The 13,606-nt window shown below is 48.6% G+C and overlaps 1 protein-coding gene across 8 annotated transcripts in view; it reads left to right on the top strand.

Annotated features, from left to right (window-relative positions):
* The window catches only part of BACH1 (BTB domain and CNC homolog 1), a 44,633-nt gene that overhangs the window by 15,579 nt on the left and 15,448 nt on the right, over positions 1-13,606 (top strand). For 5 of the 8 annotated variants that reach the window (XR_011470354.1, XM_070407305.1, XM_070407300.1 and 2 more), the window contains exons 1-5: positions 52-1,889; positions 2,023-2,095; positions 5,766-6,058; positions 8,566-9,900; positions 11,252-11,458. Coding sequence is in view for 7 of the 8 variants with exons in the window: in XM_070407305.1 (XP_070263406.1) it covers positions 2,065-2,095; positions 5,766-6,058; positions 8,566-9,900; positions 11,252-11,458 (1,866 nt within the window). In the remaining variant the exon portion in view is untranslated. Of the gene's footprint in view, positions 1-51; positions 1,890-2,022; positions 2,096-5,765; positions 6,059-8,565; positions 9,901-11,251; positions 11,459-12,022; positions 13,605-13,606 lie in introns of those variants that run through there. The other 3 variants (XM_070407301.1, XM_070407302.1, XM_070407304.1) reach the window with 2 other exon arrangements.

Genomic DNA, 13,606 nt, shown 5'->3' with positions numbered 1-13,606 from the left:
AAGTTGTAATAATCATGAGCTGCAAAAACTGCATTATTCTCCCCCCCCCCCCCCCCCCCATTAAAGAAATGTTACGGCATCCTTAGTGACATGGCTTTAACATGGATGGCCAGCCCACTTTCCCATATGTCACTGTAAAACAGCGGTTCTCAACCTGTGGGTCGCGACCACCCTTTCGCAGGGGTCACCTAAGACCATCGGAGAACACATATATAATAACATATTGTTTTTTGTGATTAATCACTGTGCTTTAATTATGTTCAATTTGTAACAATGAAAATACATCCTGCATATCAGATATTTACATGACGATTCATAACAGTAGCAAAATTACAGTTATGAAGTAGCAATGAAAATAATTTTATGGTTGGGGGTCCCCACAACATGAGGAACTGTATTAAAGGGTTGTGGCGTTAGGAAGGTTGAGAACCGCTGCTGTGAAAGTTCTTCAGACAGCGCCGTTACTGTGCTACCGTAAGCCTTTCTGCTACTCAGCCTTGTTCAGACTTGGTTTTACATTTTCCTTCAGCCTTTTTTGATATATTCATCCATGCATCTTAACCAGTCTAACTTAAGATTTTTTCCTAAGAGAGAAACAGATTTAGAAAATAGGATTATCAGATATGATGTTTAAACAAGTGTGATATTTAAGATCCGCCAAAAGTGAAAGAAAATAGCAAATCTTGGTCACAGAGCCCTTCTCCCTGGCTCTTCGGCAGGTGAGTCAGGTCTCAGAGCGTTGGGAAGAGTGCCAACTTGAATGATCGTCTCTGACTTAAATTCCATAGATGTTTTGATGTTAAGGCTCTTTCAGAATTGGGAATGGTGACAAGAAAAGCCATGTTTTAAAGAAATTCTTTCCTGTGCACATCTCCATTTAAATTAATTTTCTTATAAAGGCCCCTGAAGGAAAGACAAAGGACTGAGTTGTGGGGCTGACACTGTGGGGCTTTGCCGTCCACTGGACAACAGAGGAGAAGGTTCCCCTAGTGTCCAGAGCTGCTCCCACTCTGGGTACCTGGGTGCATCGTAATGGACCTCGACCGCTCTGGTGTAGGGGATGTTGAAGTGTCGGAGGGAGCCACGAAGGAGGCATGGTGAGGGGACTGAGCCATAGAGACCCTGTCCTGCGGCTGAGCTGAGTGAGGCAGAGTGTTGGGCGGGTGCTGGAGGGGGAGTCGGGGGAGTCAGGCAGAGTAGTGAGGACGAAAGAAGGACCTCAGCCAGGCCGCTGTGGAGGCACTGCATCAGTGTACGGGCCAGGAGAGTGGCCTGTTGCACTATTTCTCATATCAAGGGTCACTGGTCACTTATTGGCCCCCCTCCCCCCCAACCCTTGGTCAATAGGACTGTTTTGGAAATCATTGTTCTCTTTAGTTGGATATTACGGTTAAGTGAGAATTGACCAGGAAGTAGTTTTTGTCTGAAGACTTACTGCAAGTAGATATTTTGGGAAATGTTCCCCTTCCTGTGTCTGTGGAGGACAATGATCACTGTTGTCTCCTTCACCCGGGCATCCTTTCTGGTCTGAGCATCTCTGGGTTATGTTTTGATGTGGGGACTGTCTTCTTGTTGTCGTGGCATCCCCTGCTGTGTGGCAGGATAGACACCTGTAGGAAGGACGGTTGTCACCTTTCACTGAAGAGGGAGGGTGTTTGGAAGGTTGTCTTTTCCTATGAAATGAGCCTTGGGTGTTAGATGACTTTCTGTGCCTCCCACCTTGAGAACTTAGGACAGTGCAGCCCCGTGAGACGTGAGGTGGGTGGTGCACCCGCTCTTACTGCCCGTGGACGTGACCCTCACACAGGATCTCCGAGTGTCTGCGTCAGTGCAGGCAGGCCTGGCTCCACGACCCGATAGTTACCTGAGGTGCTTAAAAGTTTTTAAAAGTAAGTTATCCGTCAAGTTACTGGTATTAAAATGTGATAAAACCACAGCACCATTTTTCATTTTCTTCATGATTTTGGAAGAAAAACATCAAGTGATCACTGTTTTAAAACTCACATTGTGTGTGTTGAGCAGAGAGCAGAAGTTATTTCCAAATGGAGGTACAGGAAGCGTGAAATGTCTGCTCATCCTTCGTCAGCGTTACCGGGTGAGTCAGCAATTTACTCAAGTCAGCAAACTTTTACTTTGAACTTTAACCATAGTATATGTAGAAAAAATAATCTGTAACATAGGAATCTAAATTTGGTATTAATACATTAACAGAATTTTAGTTTTGGAAGGTTCCTTGGGGGTATTTCATCTTTTTAGGTTTGAGAAATATTAGAAGGTGACTCCGTGATATTCGAGGGATGTGTGCATTCTTACCTGATTGAGTCATTGCTTGGTTACACTGCTGGGTGAGAATGGGGTACTGGTCACTTGGAAGGGTTTTGGAATTAGGGCAATAGATTTTCTGAACTTCCTGTTGTGCCCCATGCCAGTGAGGCCAGGGCTGAGGGGCCTCATTCATACAAGTCAGTGAGGTGGCTGTGCTCAGAGCTGCCAAGCCTTGCTCTTTTTTGGCCATTGTCTTGCAGGTGTATCCAGCTCCCAGAGCAATGAGCGAGGGCTCTCTCGCTCCTCCTGGCTCTGGACAAGCCATCAAGGGTGTTTCTCTGAGTCCCGTCTCAGGGCGTATGTATGGCAATAGGCTGTGCTGTGTTTGGAAGAAGAAGTTGATGATTGAGGTTTTGGGTTTGTATTAAAAATATCAAGTCATTCATTCAGAAGCAAGTACCTGCATTGGACCAGGTCCTGTGTTATATGCTTGAGGGCAGAAAACAAGACTCGCAAGGTTTTAACATTTCAGCCGAGACCTAAAAAGTGAGGAGCAGAGGTCCAGGCGCGGGGGAGGAGTTTGTGCCTGTGGGCAGGACGAATGGTGAGGCTGGAGAAGAGCAGGAGAGGGAGACAAAGGCTTGAGGAGACTTTGGGTCCATAGGTAGGAAATCTGACCACGCAGGTCCGAGGACACACTGAGGCATTAAAATTGGTCATCAGACACTTGGAAGGCATCACAGGATTTTAAGCAAGGGAGGATGACATTGCTGTGGGAGAATCAACTAGAGCAGTGGTTCTCAACCTTCCTAATGCCGCGACCCTTTAATACACTTCCTCATGTTGTGGTGACCCCCAGTTTCATGGTTACAAATTGAACATAATTAAAGCACAGTGATTAATCACAAAACAATATGTAATTATATATGTGTTTTCCGATGGTCTTAGGCGACCCCTGTGAAAGGGTTGTTCGACCCCCAAAGGGGTCGCGGCCCACAGGTTGAGAACCTCTGAACTAGAGGATCCAGAGGGCTTGAGGGGAATGAAGCTTTTGTTATTGTCTTGAATAGCAGCTAATATTTATTACTTGTTGGCTGTGGGCTAGGCAGTATGCCACACCCTTTTACTCTTGTCCCAGGGAAACCTTGTGAGAGCCCAGTGGGTGCTGTTGTTATCCCTGCCTCACGGGTGAGAAAGCAAGACCCGTGAGGATCAGCAGCTGGCCCGGGCCCTGTGTCAGGCAGTGGCCGAGCTGGGACTTGAGGCCAGACAGTGTGGGGTTCCAGACCCCGTGCTGTGAGCCACTGGCATGCGCTTCCAGGGCAGGAGGTGATGGTCTGCCAGCGGTTCTTGACTGTGAGTGGGTCACGCTGGACATTTTTTTATACAAGAGAAATTAGAGTACTTGGGACTAGTAAAGGTAAAATATTGGTATGTGGAACTTTGGTTCACTTTTTTTTTTTTTTTTTTTGTACAGCTGTGCGTGTGCACGTGTGAGCTTGTAAGCCATTGGAGAAAGCAAGCAGCGTTGGTGTAGCCGAGAGCCGGTGGAGTGGTGGCAGTGCTCATGGAGGGGAGGGGGTCTCGGGGTGAGAGGCCGATGTGCAGTCTCCGTGTGAGATGCACACAGGGCCCAGTGTGGGGAGGTGTCAGGACGTGCCCCGCTCTCTGGGGGGAGAAGAGGGGTCCAGGTGTGCGTGTGCGCAGTGCAGGCCTCCTGGGCTGTTCACTGCCTGGTTCCCTAGCTTCTCTCAGCGGTGGCTGATGGGACAGGGTTGGCATGTCACCCACATCTGCATCTTACAGCAGATCTGTAAGCTGGCTCTGACTTGTGAGGTGAGCTGTCACCCCAAACTGCCTAAGCAGGGGGTTGAGCCAGGAATAAATTCTCTGGAGTTGAAGGTGAGCGGTGAGCCACCCAGTGGCAGTGGGCATTGCAAGTCGTGTTGGAGTGAGGGTCTGGGAATGGTTTGGCTGCAGTCAGTGCCCTTGGGATCCAAGGACCTCAGGGTTCCAGGGTTGAAGGCCCAACGTAAAAGTAAGATTAGTACAGTTTTAGGAGTTCGAAAGGCAGGTGCAGCAAAGCACAGGCTGGGACTGGGTGCGGGACGCAGTGGCTGGGAGGTGACCATCTGGAGAGGTGGAGCTCTGTCTGTGGAGCCTCATGCAGGTGCGTGATGTCCTTGACCGACGGTGCTGGCCTCTTCTTCCCAACACTGATTCCCTGTTGGTAACTGAAATACTAAGACCAGTTGCCAAAGGGAATTGTCTGTTTCCCACGGGCACCCCCCAAGTTGAGTAGCTCTGTGGGTGACTTTGGAGTTGATTGCGTGTGGTGCCGAGTCAGTCGGGTGGAGCGTGAGCCCAGTCTGAGATGTTGTTTTCATCGACTGCTTCTGAGGAACTCAGTTTCAGCCACACGGAGCACCGGGAAGCGAGCGTAGACGTAGGATAGTGTTTGAGCTGCATCGTGTCTGAGTCTTGGAGGTGGAATGCCCTGGCTTGGTCTGTGAACGCTGCAGTCCTTGTCTCTCCTCACTGTTTGGAGGAGAGTGGATCTGAGGACAGGAACGTTTCCTCAGTTGCTGAACATTTGGGACCTTCCGGCTTTAGGCAGTGAGTCAAGTGTCGGGGGCCAGGGGGTCACAGGAGTGGTTCCTGAGGAGCTTCTCAGCACCGTCACGTGATCACACGCCGTGGGAGGTGCACACACCATGGGGGTGCACACACTGGGGGTGCTCACCACGGCGTTGGGGTCTGGAAGGAAACGCGAATCACCGTCTGCTTTCAGCTCTGTGCTTGAAAGCGTCATGTGTGAGGACGGTAGCACGTGTCTGAGACACACACATGGGCTGGGCTGCCTTTCTTTGCAGGTGATTGTATGTGATAAAATGCATGGAGGCTACTATATGTTAGTTTAGATCTTAAACGTTTTGAGAGAACCAGGAGCCTCTGTGCATGTGACCTGTGTTACAGCGAGGAGGGAGCTGTGCTTGCGGCCTGCACTGTGTCATGTGGAGCAAGACTTGTTCTCAAAGAGGTCATTTTCTCTTCCTGTTGGAGGAACTTGACCTTTTGTGGGACGTGTCCCTTGTTAGGAATCACCATGCCCTGCTGCCAGCTGTCAGGTTGGGGATGGGGCCTGGAGAGCGTGGTGCACCTGTGCCCTCACACTGGTCAGTCCTGTCCCAGCTGACCCCCTGGGGACCCACATGCCTGTTCACCTCTTAAAGCAACAGGAATGGGGTGCTCCCCACAAATGTCTTGGCCCTTCTGCTCTGCGTCCTGTTTTCTCAGTATGAAAGGCCTCACGTCAGAGCCCGTGTAACCCTTGGTTCACAGGTTCTTCCTCCCCCACCCTGAGAACCTTTGTCCTAAATTAGTTAGAAAAGTGTTATCCAGCCCTGTTTTAAATGAGGGAAATTGGTTAAGTGCTTCTAGGGTCACTGAGGCCTTCATGTTCATTTTTGTTCAGGTGACACCTTGCCTGTGTCTTTCAGGTTGGACACAGTGGGGAGAATGCTTTCACGGCACGTCCCAGCCCCACTCGCAACTCAGGATGTCTCGGGGGGAGAGCGCGGTGTTTGCCTATGAGTCCTCGGTGCACAGCGCCAACGTCCTGCTCAGCCTCGACGACCAGCGCAGGAAGGATGAGCTGTGCGACGTCACCGTCCTCGTGGAGGGGCGGCCGTTCCGCGCCCACCGCGCCGTGCTGGCCGCCTGCAGCACTTACTTCCATGCGAGGGTCCTGGGCCAGGCTGACCCAGAGCTCAGCATTTCTCTCCCAGAAGAGGTGAGCGGGTCCACCCTGGGGAAGCCACCCTGATTTTAACTCATGGAACCTAATTCAGTCTCTATGGTTCACTCGGTTAAAGACAAAACCATCTTGTCTCAAGGCTCAGGCGCAGTTCCTAGGTTCTGCAGCAATACATTTAACTTTTTTCACAAAATTCTGACATTTTGCATGTAAAATTATTAATTTTGGATTTAGTTAAAAATATTTATTGAGCAGATGAATAACGTTCATTATTTTTAATTTTAACTTTTACAGTATATTTGTATTGCCCTAGCCGGTTTGGCTCGGTGGATGGAGCATCAGCCTGCGGACCGAAGGGTCCTGGGTTCGATTCTGGTCAAGGGCACATGCCTGGGTTGTGGGTTCGGTCCAACCTGCAGGAGGCAGCCAATCAATGATTCCCTCTAACCATTGATGTTTCTATCTCTCTCTTCCTCTCCCTTCCTCTCTGAAATCAATAAAAATATTTTAAAAATATATATTTGTATTGATTTCAGAGAGAGGCAGGTTAGGGAGAGAGAGAGAAACATCAGTGATGAGAGAGAATTATTGATTGGCTGCCTCCTGCATGCCCCCTACTGGGGATCGAGCCCACAACCCGGGCATGTGCCCTGACCTCCTTTGCCCAGTTTCCTCCAATGGTAACATTTTGCAGAATTGTAGAATATCACAACCAGGATATTGACATGAATACAACCCATCATCTTATTCAGAGTTTTTGGTTTTACTTGCACTAAGTGTGTGTGTGTGTGTGTGTGTGTATAAAGTTCTGTGCAGTTCCATGTGTCCACCACAGTCAGATACTAAATGGTTTCCACACCCAAGGAACCATTTATAATTGCACCCTCCATCCCTAAACCTTGGCAACCACTAATCTGTCCTCCTTTCTAAAGTTTTGTCATTTCAAAAATGTTATATAATTGGAATAACACAGTATGTGACCTTTTAGAATTGGCTTTTTTCCACTTAATTCCCTTGAGATTCATCCAGGTTGCATGTATCAGTAGTTTTTTTTTTGATTGCTGAGTAGTATTCCCCAGTATGGATGTACCAGTTTTTATTTAACTGTTCGCCTATTAAAGGAAATTAGGCTCGTTCCAGTTTTTGGCTATTACAAATAACGTTGCTGTGGACATTGGGCCGAGCCAGCTCAGCCAAGGGTTCGAAAGCCTGAGTGAGGGCAGCGAAAGGATGAAGAAATGACAAAGAGAATAAGCTGGATCTAGGTGGGTCTTCCTGTGCCTGGCTGAGGCCACAGAGAGAGATCCAGAGGCACGCTGAGCCTTTATTTTATAGCCAGAGGTAAACAAGGTAGTGGTCACCATAGTTACAGTGTTCTTGTGAGTTTCACTTGTTTTGGCAGCACTTGCTGCCTCTCCCACAGCCCATTAGCTACCTAGGAAGGATCTAGAGAGCATCATAAGGTCAAGCCTAATTATGCTAAGAGGGCTGTGCCCTCTAAGCTGGGACTTGTTTGTGGCTTTGCCAACAGGTCATCCGAGGCTTAACCCTTTAGCCGCTCCCTACAGACATTGGTGTCCTGGTCATTTCTTGGGGACGGAGGGCAGGATCCAGTTGCCAGGCCTTACGGGGTGGTGGTTTAGCTTTACAAGAAGCCCTGGACTGCTTTGCTGAGTGGCTGTGCGTTACCATTCCTGGCCAGTGTGAGTGCCCTGCTTCTTCTCCGTGTCTCACCAGGGAGAGCTGCTTTTTGTTTCAAACCATTGAAAGCCAGTGCAGTGCGCACAGCCTAGAATGTTTTTAAGGAGATCACGAAAACAGTGTCTTGGCCACTCTTACAGTAACTCGGTTGAAGAATCAGTTCTGTATCGTAACCCAGAACGGGCTTTCCCTGCACTCAGTTCCGTCTGCCCTCACGGTGTAGAGGCAGGTTCAGTGCAGAAGTGCACATTTCTGCTTAAAGCTCGTGTAGCCGGGAGCCCGTGGATCTTTGCATGATTTTTAGAACTTCACTTTGTTCACTTTTAAAATTTGAATCTTTAAAAATTTTATTAGAAGTTTTTGGGATGAGATAAAGGTAACAGTTACCATTTATTGTGCATTTGCCCTGGATCAGAACTCCTCGAAGTCCTTTAGCTATGTTGTTCTCCACCTGTAAACTGCTCCCTCTGTGGCTGACAGCAGCCGGAGTTGTTCGCATATGACTGCCTGGTGGGCTGGCGTGGACACCGGGGGTGCTCCTCCTGCTGTAGTTGCCGGTGTTTATTGCAGCCCGTTTGGAGACAGTGTGGTGCTGCTTCTCTCTCTTCTCCCGTGTGAGTCCGTCGTAGTCATGTGTCAGTCAGCGTGGACTCTGTGAGTCGGTGTGTGTGATAGCGTGACCCCTCAGCTCTGCACTCCCTGGGAATGGTTGTCTTACCAGTTAAAGAATCTGCTTTATCGTGGTCACAGGTAAGTTACTCATCTCTCGTCCCGTCTGCTCTTGTGTTATCGACTAGACAGCTGTCGAGTAATGCATTTGTTTTCATTTTGTACGTTAACAGGTGACAGTTAAAGGATTCGAGCCTTTGCTTCAGTTTGCCTACACGGCTAAGCTGTTTCTGAGTCAGGACAACGTGGATGACGTGTGCAGGTGTGTGGAGTTTCTAGGCATCCACGACATTGAGGAGTCCTGCTTTCAGTTTCTCAGATTTAAGTCCTCGGACTCCACTGCCAACCAGCAGGAATGCCCGAGGAAAGCCTGCTTCCCCGCCCACTGCCAGAAAGCAGGCCTCAAGCTTCCACTTCTGGACCAGAGGGATTTAGAAGTTAATGAGGTGGAGGAATTTTTGGAAAATAAAAATGTTGAGACTCCTCAATGTAAACTCCGTGGATGTCAAGGAAATACAAAACCATCACCTCCCCTACAAGACAGTGCCAGTCAGACATGGGAGTCCATGTGCCTAGACAAGGGGGCTGCTCTGGCTCTGCCATCTCTATGCCCCAAATACAGAAAATTCCAGAAAGCGTTTGGGACGGACAGAGTCCGTGCTGTGGAGTCAGGGTTCAAAGACGGTCACACTTCTGTTCCGCCCAATGAGACGCCTGAAAGCGAGTGTCCGGGAGGAGCCCAGGACTGCGCAGACTTGCAGGTGGTTTTAAAATGTGAAGAAAGTAACACAGCAGCGGAGCCTGAAGACACCGTGGAGGAGCCTGCCTCTCAGTGCCCGTTGGAGCAGACGGGGGCGCCGTTCCTCCACTCTCCCGCGGATCCGCCGGGCCTCTACTCGCTGTCCCTCCTGCACACCTACGACCAGTATGGCGACTTGAACTTGGCTGGTATGCAACCCACAGCAGTGTTAACCGAAAAGCCGTTGTCAGGCCCAGCTGTTGGAAAGGAGAAGACCTTTGCTGGAAGTGAGGATTTACTTTTGAAACCGGACTCCAGCCCTCGGGGAGAGGGCGGCCCCGCTCCTGGTGGTCGCAGCAGTGTGGAGCGGGAGGTGGCCGAGCACTTGGCCAAGGGCTTCTGGAGTGACCTCTGCAGCCCAGACGCTCCTGGCCCAGTGCCGCTGTCACCTGCCGGGGCCAACGATGGGGCAGGACAGGGCCAGTCACAGAAGCGGTCCGAGTGCCCCTGGCTGGGGATCAGGATTAGCGAGAGCCCGGAGCCGGGCCAGAGGACTTTCACAACGTTAAGTTCTGTCAACTGCCCTTTTATAAGCACCCTGAGCACCGAAGGCCATGCGAGCAGCTTGGAGACAGCAGCTGACGGTTATGCCTCGGAGCCCCAGCAGGAACCCTGTCCGTACGCCTGTGTGATCAGCTTGGGGGACGACTCTGAGACGGACACCGAAGGGGACAGTGAGCCCTGCTCAGCCCGAGAGCAGGAATGTGAGGTGAGGGCTCGCGGGGGTGTTCGGTCAGGCTTTGCCACCACTGACGGGGATTCGCTGTCAGCGCCTGGCGCCCCACCAGGAGGGCGCGCGGGCTCAGGGAGGGGACCACACCATGAGGTGTGAAACTGTGGGGTCTGCACCAAGCAGGTACTTCTGTCAGCCGTGGCCTGGAGGCCCACAGGGCTGTGTAACTGCTCCCCTCAAACGCCAGGTCCCCGAGGAGGGGAGCAGTGGTGCTGGGTCCCTGCGTGTGACTCCTGAGCGGGTAGCACGGACGGCCTACTCACTGCCTTGGGGTCCTGCACCTGGGCAGCCCCTTAGCAGGACTGCGGTGCCCGTTGTAGGGATGCGGCCTGCAGCGCGACCTGCCTTTACTAGCATGTTACTCTCTCATAGCCATTCTTGTTCTCTTAGTTCCCTTAGTCTTTCAGCATTAACTTAATGACGTCTGATAATTAAGTGCTACGTGTAGTTGGTGTGCGATAGCTGCTGTTTGTAAAACATGCCTGTAGTCCCCAGGGCTGCTGCTTCTTTATCATTTTCTTGGTTCTGTAGTTGTTGGGTGACAGGTTTTGGAGAGTGTAAGAGGTGGTTTTTCCTGGGCTGTGGGAGGAGGTGATCCGTGATTTAACTTAAGAAGTAAGATGTATGCATGAGTTGTATCTGTAGTGTGCTATTTATAAACTCAGTGTTTGGAACTATGAAAAGAACGTTAAAAATAAAACATTTAAGAAGTTTAAAAATATTTTATATATGTAACAAACTAAATAGGTTGCCAGAAAAACTGACCAATATTTTATTTGCATTTTTGGTCATTAATATAATTAAGCTGTTCTACAATTTTGTTACTAGAGTTTCTCCCTCAAATATATGTATCTTGAAAATGAATTTAAAATATTTACAACATTTTCCTAATTATTTTTACACTAGAGGCCCGGTGCACGAAATTCATGCACTAGAGGGGGAGGGTGTCCCTCAGCCCAGCCTGTACCCTCTCCAATCTGAGACCCCTCGAGGGATGTCCCACTGCCCGTTTAGGCCCGATCCCACCGGCAGTCGGACATCCCTCTCACAATCCAGAACTGCTGGCTCCCAACCGCTCACCTGCCTGATTGCCCCTAACCGCTTCTGCCTGCCAGCCTGATCACCCCCTAACTACTCCCCTGCCAGTCTGATTGACGCCTAACTGCTCCCCTGCCAGCCCGGTTGCCCCCAACTGTCCTCTCCTGCTGGCCCGGTCGTCCCCAACTGCCTTCCCCTGCCGGAAAGTGAGATATGTGCCTTTGTCTCCCAGGGCTGAGTGTGATAGCAAAACACAGCAGTGGTGACTGATGTCTGTCTCACGTCCTAGGTAAAACTGCCATTTAACGCACAACGGATCATCTCCCTCTCTCGGAATGACTTCCAGTCCTTGCTGAGGATGCACAAGCTGACTCCAGAACAGCTGGACTGTATTCACGACATCCGGAGGAGGAGCAAGAACAGGATCGCCGCCCAGCGCTGCCGCAAGAGGAAACTCGACTGCATACAGAACCTGGAGTCGGAAATTGAGAAGCTGGTAAGGATGCCAGGGAGTTAAATTCCACCACATCCACCCATTCTTTTTTATTGTAGAGCAAACAGCTATTTTAATTCCTAAGTCAGATTATAATGTTCAATTATACATTAATTTTAAAATTTACCACATACCATTTTAAGAAAATAAATTATATGACATTTAGGAAGTAAAAAAGGATGTTTATAGACTACATATGTACGTATTCTACATATTATATCATAATATGTTATAAATTGAGAACTATTTCTGGGTGCCTTTTTAATGATTTACAAATTAAGGATAGTTTTACCATCTCCCTAATTCTTAGGTGGAATCAAGATGCAAGACATTGTGAGGCACTTCAGTGTTCTGTGCCATGAATTTGTAACACTTAATGGTTCAGTTGTTAGTTAAAATACACTGTAGACTTGAATAACTTGTTTTGGTTGATACTAAAACAAACCCACTTGGATCTTTTATCTAAGGGAAAAAGTCAGATGCTGATAGGAAAGGAACATTCCGAGATCTAAGGAGACCCTGCATGTGAGGAATGCCTGCTTTGTTGAATCTTATTTTCTGTTCCAGCATCAAAACACAGGTTAACTGAAAAATGATTAACTTGCAGCCAGCCTGGTGTATCTGTCCCCTAGTGGTGGCTGGAAGGGACATTGTGTGAGCAGCAGAGGCTGGGATTGGTACAGACAGCCGGGAACAGGGCCAACATGGAGGGAGACATTTCTTCTGTGCTCAGTTTTGGGTGTTTGTTAATTACTGGTGAGAGTTTAAAATTGTGATTGTAGCAAATCTTCAAGTATGAACATTCTAGCTATGAATAGCAGTTAAACAATTTAGAAAGAAAACCATGCTTTTATATACCTTCAAAAAAGTGGAAAAATAAAAATTTATATATTTTGTGTATACTTTAATTGTGCAAAAAGAGGAAGACATATAACTATTTAAAAAAACGAGGCACAACTGTAAAAAGGTTAACGAGAAACCAGATGTTTTACAAGTGAAGGCACGAGAGAGATGAAAACCTCTGTGATTTTGCTGACTGATTAAAGTGGTTGGGAACACAGGAGAAAAGTTACAGATTTGGGCCCTGGCCAGTTTGCACAGTGGTTAGAGCACTGGCTTGGGTCTGTGGGTTCGATTCCCAGTCAGGGGCATGTACCTCCGTTGTTTAGTACTTTATTTTTTTCAAAATCTTAACTGCTATGAAATACTTAAAAACTAATTACCATAGTTAGATGTACAGTTTTTTAGAAAAACTTTTATATAAAACCGTAATAGTACTTTTGTACAAAGCAAATTTCCTTTTACCCTTATAGCTATTTTTGTTCCAGAAAAGAATCTATGGTAGAGGATTATCACTGATATCACCCATCTAACTGTTAACCACAGCATCAGCTCTATAGAACCTGCCCATGAGCAGAAAACCAAGAGCCCTGTCTAATCCCACAGGGGAAGCCTTTGGCCTCCTGCCAGCTTTTACTTCCTCTCCCTCTGGTCACCTGGCTCTTGCTGGGTCAGAGCAGGTGTAGGGGCAGCAGGAGAGGGAGTGGGCGAGGGAGAAGCATGCTGCCAGCAGGTGGTGGTGGGTGGGCTGCAGGAGCCAGCAAACCTGAGAACATTGTGTGAAGACTTGCCTGGAGAGATAACAATTCTAAACAATAATAATATGATTGACAAAACAGACCCCCCCATTCCCCTCCCCTCACACCTAGTTCTTCACACTCGTAGCTCACACGTTAGATTTCTGACTGTGGGCATTTTAGGCGCTGAGTCCCACCTATAACGTGGGTTTCACGTTACTTAAATCAGCAGTCGTGGGACTCACACAGCTGAGAGTGCAAATTCGAAGACATTTTGCACAGTATTCGGCACAAAGTAAGTGCTCAGCAAATGCTAGTCACTATTCGAACCTGGCGGTGATTTGAGTCGCAGGAGTTAGGATGAGTGTGCTTCTGCCTCTTTTGACTCTGCTAAGATGTTAAGTCCACACTTGCTGTTCTGCAATCCGCAAGTCCAGAAAGCTCTGGAAACTGTACAGGAGAACAGTAGCAGAGTGTCACCACTGCTTTGGCAGAAACTGATGCAAACGACATCAGGCGACGTAGAATCTTCTTTTCTCTACTTTGCGCACTGTTTGATATTTCACTGTGTTTT

The sequence above is a fragment of the Myotis yumanensis genome, unplaced genomic scaffold, assembly GCF_028538775.1.
Source record: "Myotis yumanensis isolate MYYU_CA2020_CCGP unplaced genomic scaffold, mMyoYum1.0.hap1 SCAF_2, whole genome shotgun sequence".
NCBI classification, from domain to species: Eukaryota; Metazoa; Chordata; class Mammalia; order Chiroptera; family Vespertilionidae; genus Myotis; species Myotis yumanensis.
This window is presented reverse-complemented; position numbering and strand designations above follow the sequence as displayed.